This window comes from Gastrolobium bilobum, unplaced genomic scaffold (assembly GCF_033153095.1).
Source record: "Gastrolobium bilobum isolate Gb01-03AN ecotype WA unplaced genomic scaffold, APGP_CSIRO_Gbil_v1 utg865, whole genome shotgun sequence".
In the NCBI taxonomy this organism is placed as follows: domain Eukaryota; kingdom Viridiplantae; phylum Streptophyta; class Magnoliopsida; order Fabales; family Fabaceae; genus Gastrolobium; species Gastrolobium bilobum.
This window is the reverse complement of record NW_026896338.1, coordinates 4,581-20,638: the sequence shown is the minus strand read 5'-3', so window position 1 is coordinate 20,638 and position 16,058 is coordinate 4,581. Positions and strand designations below refer to the sequence as shown.

At 34.6% G+C, this 16,058-nt stretch overlaps 3 protein-coding genes across 3 annotated transcripts; 1 reads left to right on the top strand and 2 right to left on the bottom strand.

Moving 5' to 3' along the window:
* Nucleotides 1-1,514: 1,514 nt before the first annotated feature.
* LOC133299236 (protein C2-DOMAIN ABA-RELATED 4-like) lies at nucleotides 1,515-3,935 on the bottom strand. The gene is made up of 3 exons (XM_061498672.1): nucleotides 3,569-3,935; nucleotides 3,385-3,480; nucleotides 1,515-1,930 (listed from the first exon to the last, which is right to left on the bottom strand). Exons 1-3 carry the CDS (start codon nucleotides 3,677-3,679, stop codon nucleotides 1,640-1,642), a joined length of 498 nt encoding a protein of 165 aa, XP_061354656.1. The 5' UTR covers nucleotides 3,680-3,935; the 3' UTR covers nucleotides 1,515-1,639.
* A 733-nt stretch (nucleotides 3,936-4,668) lies between these two features.
* Nucleotides 4,669-6,547, top strand: LOC133299240 (uncharacterized). The gene is made up of 6 exons (XM_061498680.1): nucleotides 4,669-5,058; nucleotides 5,134-5,196; nucleotides 5,282-5,383; nucleotides 5,480-5,545; nucleotides 5,795-5,873; nucleotides 5,967-6,547. Exons 1-6 carry the CDS (start codon nucleotides 4,669-4,671, stop codon nucleotides 6,422-6,424), a joined length of 1,158 nt encoding a protein of 385 aa, XP_061354664.1. The 3' UTR covers nucleotides 6,425-6,547.
* Nucleotides 6,548-7,069: 522 nt separating this feature from the next.
* LOC133299225 (translocon at the outer membrane of chloroplasts 64-like) lies at nucleotides 7,070-15,414 on the bottom strand. Its single transcript, XM_061498659.1, has 13 exons — nucleotides 14,887-15,414; nucleotides 14,613-14,765; nucleotides 14,051-14,175; nucleotides 12,868-12,993; nucleotides 12,331-12,513; nucleotides 12,043-12,187; nucleotides 11,575-11,743; nucleotides 10,425-10,559; nucleotides 9,987-10,187; nucleotides 9,041-9,168; nucleotides 8,911-8,962; nucleotides 8,347-8,416; nucleotides 7,070-7,789 (listed from the first exon to the last, which is right to left on the bottom strand). Exons 1-13 carry the CDS (start codon nucleotides 15,087-15,089, stop codon nucleotides 7,707-7,709), a joined length of 1,773 nt encoding a protein of 590 aa, XP_061354643.1. The 5' UTR covers nucleotides 15,090-15,414; the 3' UTR covers nucleotides 7,070-7,706.
* Between the last annotated feature and the right edge of the window lie 644 nt (nucleotides 15,415-16,058).

Genomic DNA, 16,058 nt, shown 5'->3' with positions numbered 1-16,058 from the left:
TTGAAAATGTTTAAGAAATAAGAGGTTGTTGTCTCATTCCAATAACAATTAAGAGGTCTCGTTTCTAGAACTCTCAAAATGTGTGTGCTAGAGCCGGATCAAAAGGTCTACACAATAGTAAATAGGCTAGGGTCAATCCACAGGACACCCGAAATTATAATTTTTATTTTTGTTATTGAATTTAATGTAGTCAAAATCATTTTAATAAATAAATATTTAATATATTTTTAAAATATTTTTACAAAATATTATCTTTTTATAGCTTAATTTTTTAATCATATAATATTTGAGCATAAATATACAAAAAATGTAAGAAAATTTTGAAATATTTCTCAATAATCATTGAATAATTGATTTTATATTAAAACAATATTAAAGTTCTTATTTTTTTTTATTATATCTTACAATAATAATATTTATTAGTTAGTAATATTTACAGTAAAGATTTTTATTATCCATTAAAATAAAAAAATAAATAAATTGTACTCATAAGAAAAGGCTGTTCGCCAATATGGTTTGAGGTAAATTTAGAAGTGGAAATGAGAGGAAGGTTATACTTACAACCTTTTTTTTTACAATCTCTTACAACCATATATTATAACCGTTGATTTCCTTCGATCAACAGTTGTCATTTATTATGAATTAATAATTAATTAATGAGTTTAATTTGCGAAAATCATAATCGTTGATTGGCGAAATTCAACGGTTATGATATATTGTTGTAAGAGATTGTAAAAAAAAAAGTTGTAAGTATAACCTCTCCCTGAAAATAAACGTGAAAGCCTGAAAGGCATGATCCTTATTTCCTGCTTCCCAAAATATAAAGTAGAAAAACTATTGTTCTTGTTTCTGAAAATATCAACGGCAATCAATTATCATATCGTTCGCTCAATCATAAAAACATATGCGTAGCTTGGTACTTACTTACCTGTCAATGTCATTACAGGTTATTTGGTTAGGAGCATCCTCTCTTTAAGAAGAGAAAAGCTAGCCCAGTGGACCTTATCTCATACCCCTACTCGATCTGTTCTCATTTCTCCCATTGGTATTGGGCAATCTACAAATAAATTGTTCAGCATTTTGGGCTTTCGGGAGTTAAAATGGGCTTTCGATTTGAACTCTTCTTCTATGCGCCTTAAAAGGAATATGATTGCTTTGTATTTGTCTATATTTTTTCTTTCCAAATTTCGTCTCATTTTCAGTTAAATAATGAAAGAATTAAGTAAAAATGAAATGTCATGCACTCTACTTTTCAATTTATGAAGAAAATAATTAGTATACTCTTTACTTTTAATTCGAATGATTTCGACAGTTCAAACATTTTTGGCTTAGAACATGGAAAAATCTGCAATATATAATATAAAGTTTCCCTTATATAAAATCAGTCAACCTCATGACACATTTGATATAGTCCCCCCCCCCCCCCCCCCCCCCCCTTAAACGAGGAAACAGGGCATTCAGCAAAACAAATGAGAGGAAAGAGAGAGAGCGGATGTTAATTAACAATGAGATACAAAAATTACAACCCGAATGAATAAATGCAATACAAATGGGATAAAAAGAAATATAGGCAGAGACACAAACAGTTTGTTTGTTTGTTTGTTCCCCAAGGAAAATAAATAAAGAAGGAGGATTGAGATCATAAACCCTTGGAACCAGGAAGATCAATCCATTGCAATTGGATCTCAACTTCACCAGTTTCGACATTTCGCAATCGAAGGACAAACTCTTGAATAACTTTGCCATTGGTGTAAGTGATGTAGCTCTCCTCGGCGAGGCAGTTTTGCCTGCTTGGTTGTATTCTTGCGATTATAGTACCGCTGGGGAGGTTTTCTAGGTTCATCCTCAAGGCTTCTATATACGGTGTCAGGTCAAATTCTGCATCTCCCATTTTATCATCTTTTGTAAAAGTGTCGTGGTCATACACTGTCTGCAAAGAAAATAATCTTAGAGAAGAGATAAACAAATAACTAACTAAGGAACAGATAAAACATATTTAAATGAGAATATAGTTTCTAAAGTTTCAAGAGTCACACAACAAAGTAACCGAGATCATCCAAGGAGAAGAGAAAGAAATAAAATAATCAGAAACTATATCCGAGAGAAATATCAGTTTTATGGTATCTCATGTTATAGACACAAAATATGTGGGGTTCACTCTTTTAAAAGATAAAATAAAAAATAAATGGGCCTACATACTTTATATCTAGGGGTGCTAAATGAATCAGAGACCTTTGGCTCAGACTCGTAAAAGTCTGAGCTTGCATGTCTAAAATTAGTTATTGGCATCAGGCTTGAGTGTAAGACTTCTAATTCTTATACTGGTGTAAGAATATCCTGCCTATATATATATATATATATATATATATATATATATATATATTATATTTTTTGTACTACTTGTAATAACCCTCTCTTTCTCTTCAATCCATTTCACCCCATTTTATTGGTTAAACAGATTTTTTGAATGATTTTGTTCTATATTATGTTGTTTGGATATACAATGAATTTATGAATATTTATGGTTGTTGATTATATATTCTGTTTGGATATATTTTAGTTATCTTATTTTTTTTAAACAGACTAAACCAAACTTTTATTTTTTTGTAAATAAGTCAGGTCACATGCCGATAATTTTATTTATAACAGGCTTGATCAGGCTGACACTTGATAAGACACAATTAAACATATGCTTAGCCTTTTAAGACCAAAGCTCAGAGCTCGACTCTGTCCGTTAATACCCCTATTTATATCTATGACATGATACTAATCTCCTACATTATGAGAATAATATTTCCCATAAACAGGTGGCATAAACCATTTATTTATACAGAAAATTATTTATACAATTACTGCAGATAAGTTATCTGGATTTACTCTCAAAACGATGTCGATTTGGTAATAATCTTGAAATAAATTAAAATTACAAAAATACCATAATTTCCACTCAAAATGACATCATATTGGACTTATTGCATATAACTTATGGATTTTATAAGAGTTATATTGTAAGAAAAGTGATTGTGTAATATTAATTTTGCGTGCCTTAGTTTTTTTTTTTTTCAAAAAGTACGAGCCCACAAAATATTACGTGTGTAAGAAACTTTTTTGTGTCATGTGACATGATAGATGCAAACCCCAAAACTTATATGCAATAACAGCAGTAAAAAAAATGAACCCTAACATTTACGAGTGATTTTTTCTGCAATATCTGCACATTATTTTTTACGCAGCACATGCATAAAAATGGGTTCCACTTTTTTTTTTTTCTTTTTTTTTTTTTTAAAAAAACGAAATCCATTGATGGATCAGAAGATAGTGTTACTGCAGAAGTTGCACCGACATGAGAACGATAAAACTCAATTAATATATAGGAAAAGTTACCAATTTGAATGTACGAACAGCATCTGTGACGGAAAGTGTAAGGTCTTCATTCCACTCAGGATTAATATCCTTTTTAATCACGCGAGTCTTGAGTTTCTGAAAAAAAACAAGTTACATTGATTGAGGGTGAGGCGTGTAATTGATGCAAAGAATGAATTGGAGAGAAGATGGAAAGCTAACCAACCTGGTTGGCCATCTTAATGACGACGTATGGATCGCTGCTATTGACATCACGAACGGCGAGGTTGACGCCACGCTTGATCCGAATCCTTAGAAGGCCAATGAGGTCTTCCATCAGTGACTTAACACCCTCTGAATCTCCCACCCCTAACCCTTTATAATATCAAATTAAATCAATTTATTATTATTCTACCACAAATGAAAAAAGAACAAAAGCAAAACAGGTATTTCAGGTTGGCGGTTGGTTGATTGAATCGGCAGATGTTTTTGTTTGTTTTGTAGAAGGGAGAGGTGAGCGGGCGATCCGATTCACAATTCAATGCCACCGTTAACGTGTCCAACGCTCACTTCTGCGCTGCGCCAATCGCGCTCTTCGCCACCCCATACTAACTAACTAATTATCCATAAATAAATCAACAATTATTATTAACAGCATATATTCCCTTAATATATTGTTTTTGACATATTCTTATATTTTTGAGTAAATTTCAAATGAATCTCAATAAATAACCTAAACTCATTTTTTTTTATCTAGTGAGTTTATATGAAATTTATCTAATAATAAAAGATATTAAAAAAAGAGAACAATATTTCTTCTTTTAATTAAAACTGATATTTTTTATTTAAAATTTAAATTAAAAAAATCACTTACTTTCTCTCCCATAATTTTTATTGTGTATTTTTTTCTCACTTAAAAAAAATACAATTTTATATACTTTGAAAAGACAAACCCCAAATCCTTAAAAAAAAAATGGGAAAACATTTTCTTATGTTAAAGGAGATAACTTTTCTCTCCTGTACAAATAAAAAGGTGAGTCCCTTGAATTTTTTATTTTTTTTTTAACAAACAGTGGGACCCATATATTTGTCTACATGACATGAGACAGCTTGTCTCCTTTTAATATGATATTAATAACACCAAAAAAAATGTCGAAATATATTATATTAAAAAATCTTGATGGGTTGTTTCCAAAAAAAAAAAAAAAAAACTTGATGGGCCTGCGGAGAGCATAGGCCTGGCCCATGTGGCACGTGCGGTCCAATCCAAGAGAAGAAAAGCAAAGGGGGCGGTTTCCCGCGTTAGGTACCATACCATACGATACCATGGAAACGGAATCGGAATTGGAACCCTGGGAAGGGCTTGACATCGACGACTCTGATATCTCGACCTTTCTCCGCCCCTGCAAACGCCACCACTCCAATTATTCTCTGATTCCGGGCCCTGCCGGTGCTCTTCAGGCCGCCATGATTCACCGCAGAGCACAAACATCCCCCGAGGACGATCCCCTTCCCACTCAAGAATTCCTAAGGCGTGTTGTCCAAAATGGCCATGAAACCGATCTCGATTTTAACTCCAATCCCTGGCTTTCTGCCTTGGAATTTGTTCATCCACCACCACCACCACCACCACCACAAGGCGTGGTGGATGATGATGATGTTGTTACGCCTTTGAGCTCAATCAAGAAGCATCTCCATGCTGGAAGAGTGCCCAAGGTACTCACTCTACTGCACTGCCTATTATATTCCTATTCACAATTCTAATTAATGATTTGGATGCTTACAAAACAGGTCGTAGCTGTTATCAAGTCCTGCACTCCTAACGGTTTTGGAGACATGATGGTTACCCTCAAGGTATCACTCCTTTTCTAATTCTGTTTTTCATGTTTCTTTCTCGTGATGGCACATAATAACATTTTGTATTGCTTTTCGATTTCAGGATCCTACAACCACTATTGGTGCCAGTATCCATCGCAAAGTCTTCAAGGAAGGAGAATTTGGGAAGGATATTACTGCTGGTTCAGTTCTAGTTCTTCAAAAGGTCTTTTCTCTTGTTACGCATGTTTACTTCAACAAGACAACTTTGAATCTTATTAAACAAAAGTGACTTGGTTGAATTCAATTGTTTGCTTAGCAGGTTGCTGTATTTTCTCCCACTCCCTCTACTTGTTATCTCAATGTAACATTGCGCAACATAATCAAGGTATGTGTATGTGTTCATCTCTATTTATCTAGTAAGAAGAGACATTTTTCGGCATATTGCACTTGTTTGCAAACAAATCTTAAATGAGTTGAATTGAATGTAGTCTATGTCATTCGCTTTTCCAATTAGAAACTTATAAATTTTGTTAGGAATAGGGTAGCATTTTGGACTAATTGGATGAGGTCCATTTGTATGTTTATTGCTATAAAGTATTTGTTTGTGTGCTGATAACTTGTTTACGTTATACAGGTCTTTTCCAAGGAGAGTGGACCTCCATCACAACAAATTTATCCTGCAAGCTCAGGGAGACGCCCTTCACCTAATATAGGTAGATATTCAAATTGTTCTTTTATTGGATCTTCTTGCCTTCGGTAGAGTTTTAAATCCATTTATGCTCATTAGTTGGCCTTCTTTAAAACAGAAAGACATGAAAAGTCATGGATGCTGGGTAGTACATTCTCTCTGCCTCAGGAAAGAACGGAAGGAATCATGACTGATCTCCGTTTAGATTCCAGGTTTAGAGAAGTAGCAGATATTGGTAAACAAAGGGGTGAAACTTTGGTTTTAACAAACTCTCACTCTGATCATGATGGAAACGACAAGACCCAAAGATCTGTTTCAGATAAAGAGAACTTATCAGTGAGTCGGCATGAAAGTGAGATGGAAGACCAAGCCAACCCTCCTAAATTGGGTGAAGGAGACAAACTAACATGGACGGCTCAAGGCAATAGTTCTTCAACAAACTCGGTTCATATATCTGATGGGCAAGAAACTGGGATAAAAAATCACTTAGAAAGACAGACGGAGGTCGTAAATCCGAAAAGTTCAATTCCGCATTGGACAGAGGAACAGCTGAATGAGCTTTTAGCATTTGACTGAGATAATTTCTATTTGTCAAAGCGAAGTACCGGACAAGATGACGCTGATATGCCTAGTTTACATGTATCTTTTTGGTGCAATATTTAGCAGATTAAAGGTGCATGCTTTTTGTAAATATTCACAGGAATATGTTCACGATAAAAAAAAACTGGCTCGTCTAATTCGTGAAGGGAATATTATAGGCCTTTGTTTTTGTTTGCCAATGTTAATCATGCTGGGCCTTTTATAGTCTAGTTACAGTAGAGAATTGTAAAGCAATGGATTCCAATCTCATTCCTGCGCAAAAATCTTAATCAACTTTTATTTGATTATACTACTTACGCACCACTTATTTGTGAAGTAAATTCACTCAATGCCAAAAATGATTGTTTTATATATTTTGATTTTGTTCTGTAGAAAGGAGTGTCGTTCCATAATGATCCAATTAAAATAATGGTCGAGTAACCCCGTCGCATTGCTATGTCACACGATCATAGACACTTCTATGGGAGATAAGTACAAGAACTATATCACACACCACAAAGACTGAGAGCTACGAGTCATAGCCAGCAAGACTTTTATGCTAAATGAGGTATCGCAATTTCGCATCAATTCTGACGACTCTTAACATTTTTTACTGAAAAACTATTGCTTAGATTTATCCAAAAAAAAAAAAAAAAAAACCCCACGAAAACAGACAATTACTTCCAATTGTTTACATAGTTTACTTTTGGCACTGTACTCTTGCAAAGATGTAATTTAATTCGTCATATTTCCTGATGTAGTCGCAGCATTGCTGGTTGTTCTTCCTTTTTCCCCCACGGGGTCAAAAAGTAATAAGCACCTTGAAACAAATTCAGCGTGCCTCTTGCCTCTTAAAAGACTGTAGTAAATAACGACTTAAGCACTAACAAATAAAGCGCTTCCATTGGGCAAATATTAAAAACCTGTGAAGTACAACCTACTCTGAAGAAAAATGCGCAGCTGTATACTGAGCTATAGTCATAAGCATACGCCTCACTTGACTGACATTACAATCCTGTATTTACCACGAGCAAAATTGGGACTCATTCTGGAAATAACACGTTACTGTGTCACAGAACCCGATAAAAGGTTAAGCAATACATGCTTTCCATGTCTATAAATTGCCTTGCCATGAAGGATAAAAGAATCATAATTACTTTTGTAGAAACCACGTCAGATGACTCCTGTGTGATTATTGTAACTAGAAACTCATCAATCGTCGCAGGGCCTAAATAGGTCAGCATCATGATTCAGCCCTCGTGTTCACAATCATATACCCCTACTGGAATAGTTTCCTCAACCTTTCAACGGCCGAAGCTGCCCTTTTGTTGGTTGGCTCAAGTACAAGGGCATAATTAAAATCTGCAAATCAAAATTTTTATGATCCCATGCTTTGGAAAATTCTAAAATCTTCATATGAAAATGAGAACAATAACAACAATAATAAAAGAAGATGAACCCTGTTAATATGTAGCTGTCTAATTTGATAGTAAAACCCCAAATTTCATCACAAATAATTTAAATTATACACTGGGACAGTTCAAACTTCAGTAGAAGGTTAAAGCCCAACATTTTGAATTTCCATATCAAATTAAAAGAAGAAATACTTAAAGCACAAAAAAACTTAGCACAACTAAAGCACATAGACTAGAAGGCGTGGGAGAAAGATCACAATATGAAACCCAATGTTTGAGACCCAGCCACTTCGAGACATACTTTTATTTCGGAGAATTTTAGAAAAGGACTAAACTGTGCAGGACTTTACCAAAAAGAAAATGTGTAGCGAACCACACTAATGGTTAATAGCTTTTTTTTTGTAATTTATACTACAGATTGGTCCTTTACTTTAATGCCCCCCTTGAATTTTCTTAAAGAAATGATAAGACGCATACAAATGTGAGAAAAATGAAAGATCTTACCATCAATTGCATCCTTGTAGTAGCCTAGCATCTCTCTAGCTGTACCTCGACGAAAATAGGCCTTCACATTCTGAGTAAAGAATAGATAACAAAGGGAGGTTACTATAAAATGCTCATGGCTATCTCATACAAGGAAATATACAATAAGCAGGAATCTGAACAAGTTTGATGGAACTTCATACGAAGTGAACAGATTAAACATTAGTATGAAATATCTTTTCCCTGCATCTTCCAATGAATATCCATTGGTGAAGAATCACTGTTACTAAATCTCTTTCTTCCTTTCTTATTTTATTACTCCCATAAAGCAAATTAGATAAATTTTATAAATCTAAGGATGTAAACTGTTGCAACCAATTATACAACTCGAAATGTATTTGTCATATATGACAATTTTATTTTAGTACGCTGAAGAATAGTACTTTCATTACAAAGCCTTGATTTTTATCAAGGGTGCATATTTCGAACAAAGACAAGCTTCGGTCATAGTCAATAATGAGAAAACCATAAGTCACAATGTACCATATACTTCTAAGGACAAAGTTATTTGACGACAGAAATCACCTTTTTGTCAAGGTTAATTGCTTTTGTACAATCTGCCTCAGCTTGGAGGTAACTGGATGAATAGAGAGAAGAACATCAAGATGTTTGCAAGGCACTTATGAAGAGTAAACTAGCAAGAATGAAACACTACCTCCCAAGTTCTAGATAAGCTTGAGCCCTGTTACTGTAGTATGTTGCATTATCGCCACTGAGTTTGATAGCTTCTGTATAAAATCCAATGGCTTTCTGCCACTGCTTATCTTTGTAGGCTTGATTTCCCTGAATCATCAAGTCAAAAACCAAAAAAAATAATAATTAAGGAGAAGAACACACAGGCGAGAATTAGTGATCAAAATTATCAGATGCAGCTTAATAAAAATGCACAGAACAGCTTGTGAAAACCATATTAAAGGTTCAACAGTTAAACAAAAAACAAAACATAAAACTGTATGCAAGATGGAAGTGGTGGTAGATACTTCCTTATGGAATCAAGGCTTCCAAAAGAATGTCAAATTACGAATCTCAAAAGGAACTACATAGAAAATATAAAATAGTTTTATGATAGTTGCAACTTTTCGAAGAACAGTTTCCCTAAGTTTGATACATCAATACAATTCCACCTCTGTTAGAATAGATAGTTAAATTGTGTCAAATCTATGCTCGACATTGATTAACCAATGAAAGTTTACTTTTCAGTTGACATAGTTCTGGCATACAGTATCACCATGAAGACACAATATATAATGTTAACCCAGATAAAAGGTTTTCCTACAGGAAAAAGCTAAAAGCACCAACATTTGAATTCATGAGTCACTTGCAATGCAACTGTCTCCACGCATGAGAGAGGGAGGAGAGAAGGGATAATACCAAATGAATGTTGTAAAAATCCATATATATGAAACACACACATCTACCACAAAGATAGGAAAAACCAGCAGGATACCTAAACCCAACAGACATGCTGAGAAGTTCACGGACTATATAAATGGAAGATAATTTGTGGTCTATAACTGCCCAGTATTTAACATGACTGGTGATTTAGAAGTAAAAACATCCCAGTTAAGTCCTAAACTTTTCTGATGTCATAACAGCAATACCTTCTCTTTGGCAATTTCAGCAGTTTGTTCCTTACTGACAACATTTCTTAATGATTTACTTTTGGCGGCAATATCAGCCTGCTCTTGGAGAGTTGAATACATGGACTTTAGTGTGTCAAGTAAAAAGCGATCACCACCATGCCGAGCTATCAACGACACTGAAACAGGATACTTGTCATAAAATCCTAATGGTATTGTGACCTGAAAGGATAAATCAGGAGAATATGAACGAAAGATGCATAACGAAACAAAACCTTTCCCCACTAAGTACATAAAGGTATAATTCCGTCACTGATATAAATCAAACAGCCTAAATGCAATAATTATTTAGGAAACAATTTTCTGTTAATTTTTTTTTTTTTCTAAATATAGAGATAAAAATAGTTGGAAAAAATATCAGATAACATTATGCAAGTTTCATGAGGGAGAGAATTTTACCTGACAGCAACCTGATACACTAGCAATACTTAGCAGACTAAATGTACGGCTCTGATAATCCTCTGATAGAATCTCCTTCCCACCTAATTTTGGAGGAGGATCAGCTACAGTGGGGATCACCAAAATTCCTTCGTCCTTAAAAGCAAAAAAAATGTATTAAGCTCAGCACAATTATGTTTTCTTTATCAGAATATATGTGTGTGTGTGTGTAAAGCAAATTATATAAGGATTAGAATATACATTTACTTCTCAATCTTTTGAAAATAATAACTTTCATCCTTCATAAGGAAGAGTCAGCTGGATGCAATTTAGGTGGTGTTTGGTTGGGAGCTTTTCAGCGGATATCTATGTTTCTAAAGTATGGCTTTTAGAAACACCATGTTTGTTTCAACGTATTTTCACCAAAAACCCATCTATCCAATTTGTATGGATTTATGAGAAACATAGATATCCGCACTGTTTAGAAACCCAATTTGAAGGTGGGATTTTTCAAAAAACCGGTTATCTGGCTTTTAATGCACTGTTGATTTCATAAAGTTACCTAATTTTTCCAGTAAAGTTTTTTCCCACCAAACAACTTTTTTTTACATTTTTCTACCTATCTCACTTTATCTATCTTTCCAATCATTTCTCTATCTATTACATTTCCCTACTATTCCAAAAAAATTTCCTCAACCAAACGCCCCCTTAGAGTATATTTTCAGCAACTTGTTTCTAGAAAGGTTTCTGCTCATTCAATATCAATGTTCCCTTCACCAGAAGTTTGTTAAAATTCAGCACAGCTTTTAAATCTTGAAAAATCAGACATTAAAATCCTCTCACTATGCACTCCCTTCATCTATGAATACATTCTTCTCTAGTTAAGGTAGAAAGAAAGAAAGAGAAGTTACTGAAACTCCATCAGTTAACAATTTTATTGTACAATAAAACACTGTAAGATAACAAAAATTGAAGTTGAAATTGTTAACTAATGAGGTTTCAATAATGATTTTATTATACTATTAAAACACTGTAAGATAACAAAACTTCAAGATAAAATGCTCTAGACGATGCAAGCCAAATTGGTATGAGAAAGCCTGAAGATTAACTTTAAATCAGAAGAATTTACGAGAAGTAGAAAGCATATTGCATGGTGGTGTAAAATTATTACCTTCAAAAGCAAATTTACAGCAGCGTGGATCTCACTTCTAACAGATTTAGAGTTTTCAATCTCTACATCAGAGACCTCGAACTTTTCATACAATTGTGCCGAGATAGCAGGATGAAGATCAGGTTTTACTATGTTCAACCACTCATCGTGCATGAGTCTGAATTCATGTCTGTACAAATAGATGGAGAAAATAGTCACACTATATTATTGAAGACTTCCACAGACAGTCATAATACACAACAAATACAAATAATGTGCACCCACAATGAGGAACATTAATTGGAAAGAGAAATTATGACATCTTAGCTGTAATTAGATAGAACATTAATTGCAAAAATGCTGAATGTAAAACAGCTCCAAAAAGGACCAAATGACCGGTTGAAAAGCACCCCATTCTTGCCCATCTAGTGTTTACCATAAAATTACAGATTATAATATTATTTCCATATCACAAAGAATCTGACTAACCTTTGTAGAAATTTCATAATGTTGGCAAGTAATTTTAATGAAGAAGCTTTCAGTTCACCATTTGTTTTCTGGCTGGAGTACTCCTTCAAGCTAGGAACTTCAGAACTTATATAGTCCTCGAGATTTATATGCTTCAATACTTGCCCTAAAGACAATTGATGTTGAGCAAAGTTTAATGAAGTTCAATTTCAAGAACATAGTTGTTTTAAAAAAATACGGAGAGACAAAATGAGGACTGAAACGATAGGGATTATATTGAATTGCAAAGCACAGAGTAAAAGAACATACTCCCAAAAAGCTTTTCAGTGGCTTTGATCACCACTTGAGAACTCCTGTCAACAGGAACATTTATATGTTGAAAACAATCGTCGGCTATAATTATTTGCCGAGGATTGCGTTGCATTACAAATGGTGCTTTTAAGAGTATATGGCCAACACGACACAAAATATTAGGATCCTTTGCAAACCAACCTGCATTCAGAGTTGAAAAGAAATTTAAAAATACAACATATGGCATACTAATAGCATCCATATACAAAATCCAAGACAGTGCCAGCAACTATATAAATAAAGTCTATACAACAATTATAACAGAACATATGTTTTCTACCATGCTGTGTGTTTGGATTAACTTCTTTTGTGTTTAAAATAGCTTATAAGGCAGGGAATGCTTTATGGAAAAATCCCTAAAAATTAAGCAAATCCATATGTGCATTAGATCTTTATACACAAATATATTAAGCATTCAAAATAAATAAATAAATCAGCCACTCAAAAGCACAAGCCCATAAATCGAACCAGCATAAATAATTGAATCATTCATACCAACAGTGTCCAGACTTGTTGAAATAGGTATGATTCCAATATTTGAAACAGCACCAAATGAAGGTCGAAATCCTAGAATACCACAAAATCCAGCAGGTACTCTCACTCCTCCAATAGTATCAATACCTGTTATATTCCATGGTGCAATAGTATCAGAAACATATTCAGATATAAGCATAGGGTGATATTAAATAAAAAATTACAAATAAAAAAAAAAACTATCGCTTTTAGAATTGAAATGTTTTACAGAGATGTGGCAACAAGAATTTACATTAAAGTAAAACAATAAATTTGAAGTTACAGATATACCTCCATTAATATCTTAATCCATACAGCACGTCGAAGCTAGGATATTGTATTTCCCATCAATAAAAGAGTTACTATTGACATAGTTAAACAATTAATTGTCTGGATTTTAAATGCATTTTAAACACCTTTCTGTGTTATGGTCCGAGTTAATTTAAACTGCAAAAGGAGATCATGCCTATACTTGATTCTAAAGACAATTTGAGAAACAGAGGCATGAACCAAGAAGAAAACCAGATAACACTCTTGGTGGCAACAAGCTTACCTCAAAAGAACAAAAAATGCCTATTCCTCCCAACCAACCATCCATTAGATCTTTCACTAATCAAATTCAGTGTGCCAAAACTTCAAATAGATAGCTTTCTATAGCCATCATCCTATGTGATGTAAATTATATGACAAGTTGACAACTAGGATCATCATCCATTGGATTGCCCATGAGCAAAAACTGCCAAGAGTGTAGTTGGCATTTTTTCAATTAGTATAGACTGATTTATGCAACGACTCAACAAATTCCAGTATCTGGGTATATAAAGAAAACAGACTTGACAAAATTCCTTGGGGAGGGGTTGGGGTAAAAGAAAAAAGGAACCACCTCTGGGGTAAACACTTCCATTACATCATGAATTAGTAACCCTGTAACATCCCAGGAGGAAAATTTTATTAAAGACCTTCCAGCTATTTAATTACTTTGTTCCAGCAAAAGATCTTCCAGCCAATGAAAGAAGACACACAACATATTAAATGATGTATAAAATTGTCCATAAACCTTCTTTAATGTTATTGATAAGCGGCAATGAACTTTGCCATGTGTCTTTATAAAAACAAAGAAGGAAGATCATCAGCTATTAAAATAAAAAGATATCAAGAAGCTCACCCAACGAGAAACTAACGAAATTAGCAGCAACAGCGACAGCAGCACCACTAGAGGAGCCACCCGGTACTCGAGCAGGCACAGCAGGATTGGTTGGTGTTCCATAATGCTTATTTTCGCCACTGATACTGAAAATAAAAAATTTACAAAACAAACTAATTTTTTTTCCCCAAATCCAAAAACCCAGAGGATCAAACAGTGGGAAGAAATGAAAGTCACACTAAATCCACACCATATCCTTCCTTTACAAACCTTATTACTACGTCATATGGTAGAAAAACTTAGCAAGGTTATATATAATTGGTACTCCCTTGGGGGAAGACCTCCGTAATCAAATAAATTACTAGACAGATTATTGACATTTAGATATAATGTTTTGTCAAGCAGCATCAGCATGGCCAAGTGTTTTTATCTTTTTAATCATGGCTATTTGTGTTAGGAAGCCAAGGAACACAAAACTTAAACCACACCTTCCCACAGGGTTCTATTGATTGAAAAACTCAAAGGCAGTTAACACTAGTTTTAGTACGCAGTAAAGAAAATAGAAAAAAAAAATGGTACGAACCCAAATGCTAGGTCGTCGACAACAGTAGTTCCAACACAGGTTGCACCTCCTTCAACAAGAGCAGAAACTGCAGGAGATGTTGAAGAAGCAGGTTCATGAGTCCTTGCCCATTCGGGATGCCCAAACGTGGACACGTGTCCCTCTATGTCAAACCTGGTAAATAACCATATCCATATGATATGACAACAAACAATGAATAAATAATAAATAGGAATGATGATAATAATAATAATAATAAAAGAGAAGAAGATGAAGAAAGATTAGGTTAAGTTACAGGTCGGAAAGGGCGAAAGTGAGGGCGGTGAGTGGATGAGGAGCTTTGGGAGGAGCAGGCTGTGGAGGAGGAAGCAGCTGAAGCTTCTCAATGAAAGCACCCAATTCCTCTTTCACAGCTTGCTTCAGCTTTCTGGTGAGGACGAAAATTCCAGCCAAACCCAAACCCAACAAAACCCATAGATTGGCCGATTGAGACGCCATTGATTCAAGATACTCGCCACCACACAAACCAAACCAAACCTAACCCAACCAAAGCAACAAGGCTACTACCAACCACCACACTCGCCGCCTCAACTTCCCGGCCTATTTGGAGTGACGGGAGGAACAATATATCTTATGAAATTTCCAGTTGTTTGGTGTGATTATCGTATAGTATAACAGCATAATCCCTTAATACATCAGAATTATTATGTATAACTTAATCCGGCCTAAGGTGAGGGATAGGGTCTGACAAGAGATTGGTGTATTAACCTCGTTAACCAACTAATTTTCAAAAATTAATATATTATTTTAATATTAATCTATTAAAATAAAAATTATTTTTTCTTTGAGGGGATATGTTTAAGAAGGGACAAGGAAGATTGTAACATAATAGGCTGGGAGTTATCAGGGTTTGTGTTATCCATGGTTTGAGAAGTTCTTCTCCTACTCACCTCATATAATATCATTACTATCTTTACCCTCTCTCTGGAAGAAACTCGAAGAGTTTCCTTTAAGCTGCCACCATCGGGCAGGGAGCCTGTCATCGGGGATGACACAGAGGTTGGCTCTGATACCAAGTGTTCGGGAGCCTCACAATCCTTAAGAATCCATGAATTAGTCATCCATCTATCTGAGCATTTCACGACATCCTTTAGCCTCTTAGCTCTTTCCTTGTAGACTATCATCCATGAATCCTTAAAGATGAGAGGACTGTAAGACTGGATCATCACAGAGTCCGTTTTCTGATACACAGGATCCCTTTGCAGGGCAAGTGTAGAGCATACTAACTTCCTCATCCAGAGATTAGTAACTATAGTAAGAACATTATACTAAGTTTTCGGAGAGAAGAAAGAACTCTTTAGAAATCCATAAGGAAACACACAAGCTTTTATTTTCTGTAAACTCGATCTGAGAATACAAGCACACTCCAAGTTCCTTTTATAGGCAAGGAACCCATAATACAAACAA

Excerpts from the sequence above, each read along its gene's own strand:
- LOC133299236 (XM_061498672.1), bottom strand. The coding sequence starts at position 3,679 with ATGGAAGACCTCATTGGCCTTCTAAGGATTCGGATCAAGCGTGGCGTC. Across the intron at positions 3,481-3,568 it reads TCATTAAGATGGCCAACCAG|AAACTCAAGACTCGCGTGAT; the intron begins GTTGGTTAGCTT and ends GTTTTTTTTCAG. Across the intron at positions 1,931-3,384 it reads CTGTTCGTACATTCAAATTG|ACAGTGTATGACCACGACAC; the intron begins GTAACTTTTCCT and ends TTTTCTTTGCAG.
- LOC133299240 (XM_061498680.1), top strand. The coding sequence starts at position 4,669 with ATGGAAACGGAATCGGAATTGGAACCCTGGGAAGGGCTTGACATCGAC. Across the intron at positions 5,059-5,133 it reads ATGCTGGAAGAGTGCCCAAG|GTCGTAGCTGTTATCAAGTC; the intron begins GTACTCACTCTA and ends CTTACAAAACAG. Across the intron at positions 5,384-5,479 it reads CAGTTCTAGTTCTTCAAAAG|GTTGCTGTATTTTCTCCCAC; the intron begins GTCTTTTCTCTT and ends TTTGCTTAGCAG.
- LOC133299225 (XM_061498659.1), bottom strand. The coding sequence starts at position 15,089 with ATGGCGTCTCAATCGGCCAATCTATGGGTTTTGTTGGGTTTGGGTTTG. Across the intron at positions 12,994-14,050 it reads TTTCGTTAGTTTCTCGTTGG|GTATTGATACTATTGGAGGA; the intron begins GTGAGCTTCTTG and ends GGAATATAACAG. Across the intron at positions 11,744-12,042 it reads ATTATGAAATTTCTACAAAG|ACATGAATTCAGACTCATGC; the intron begins GTTAGTCAGATT and ends CTATTTGTACAG.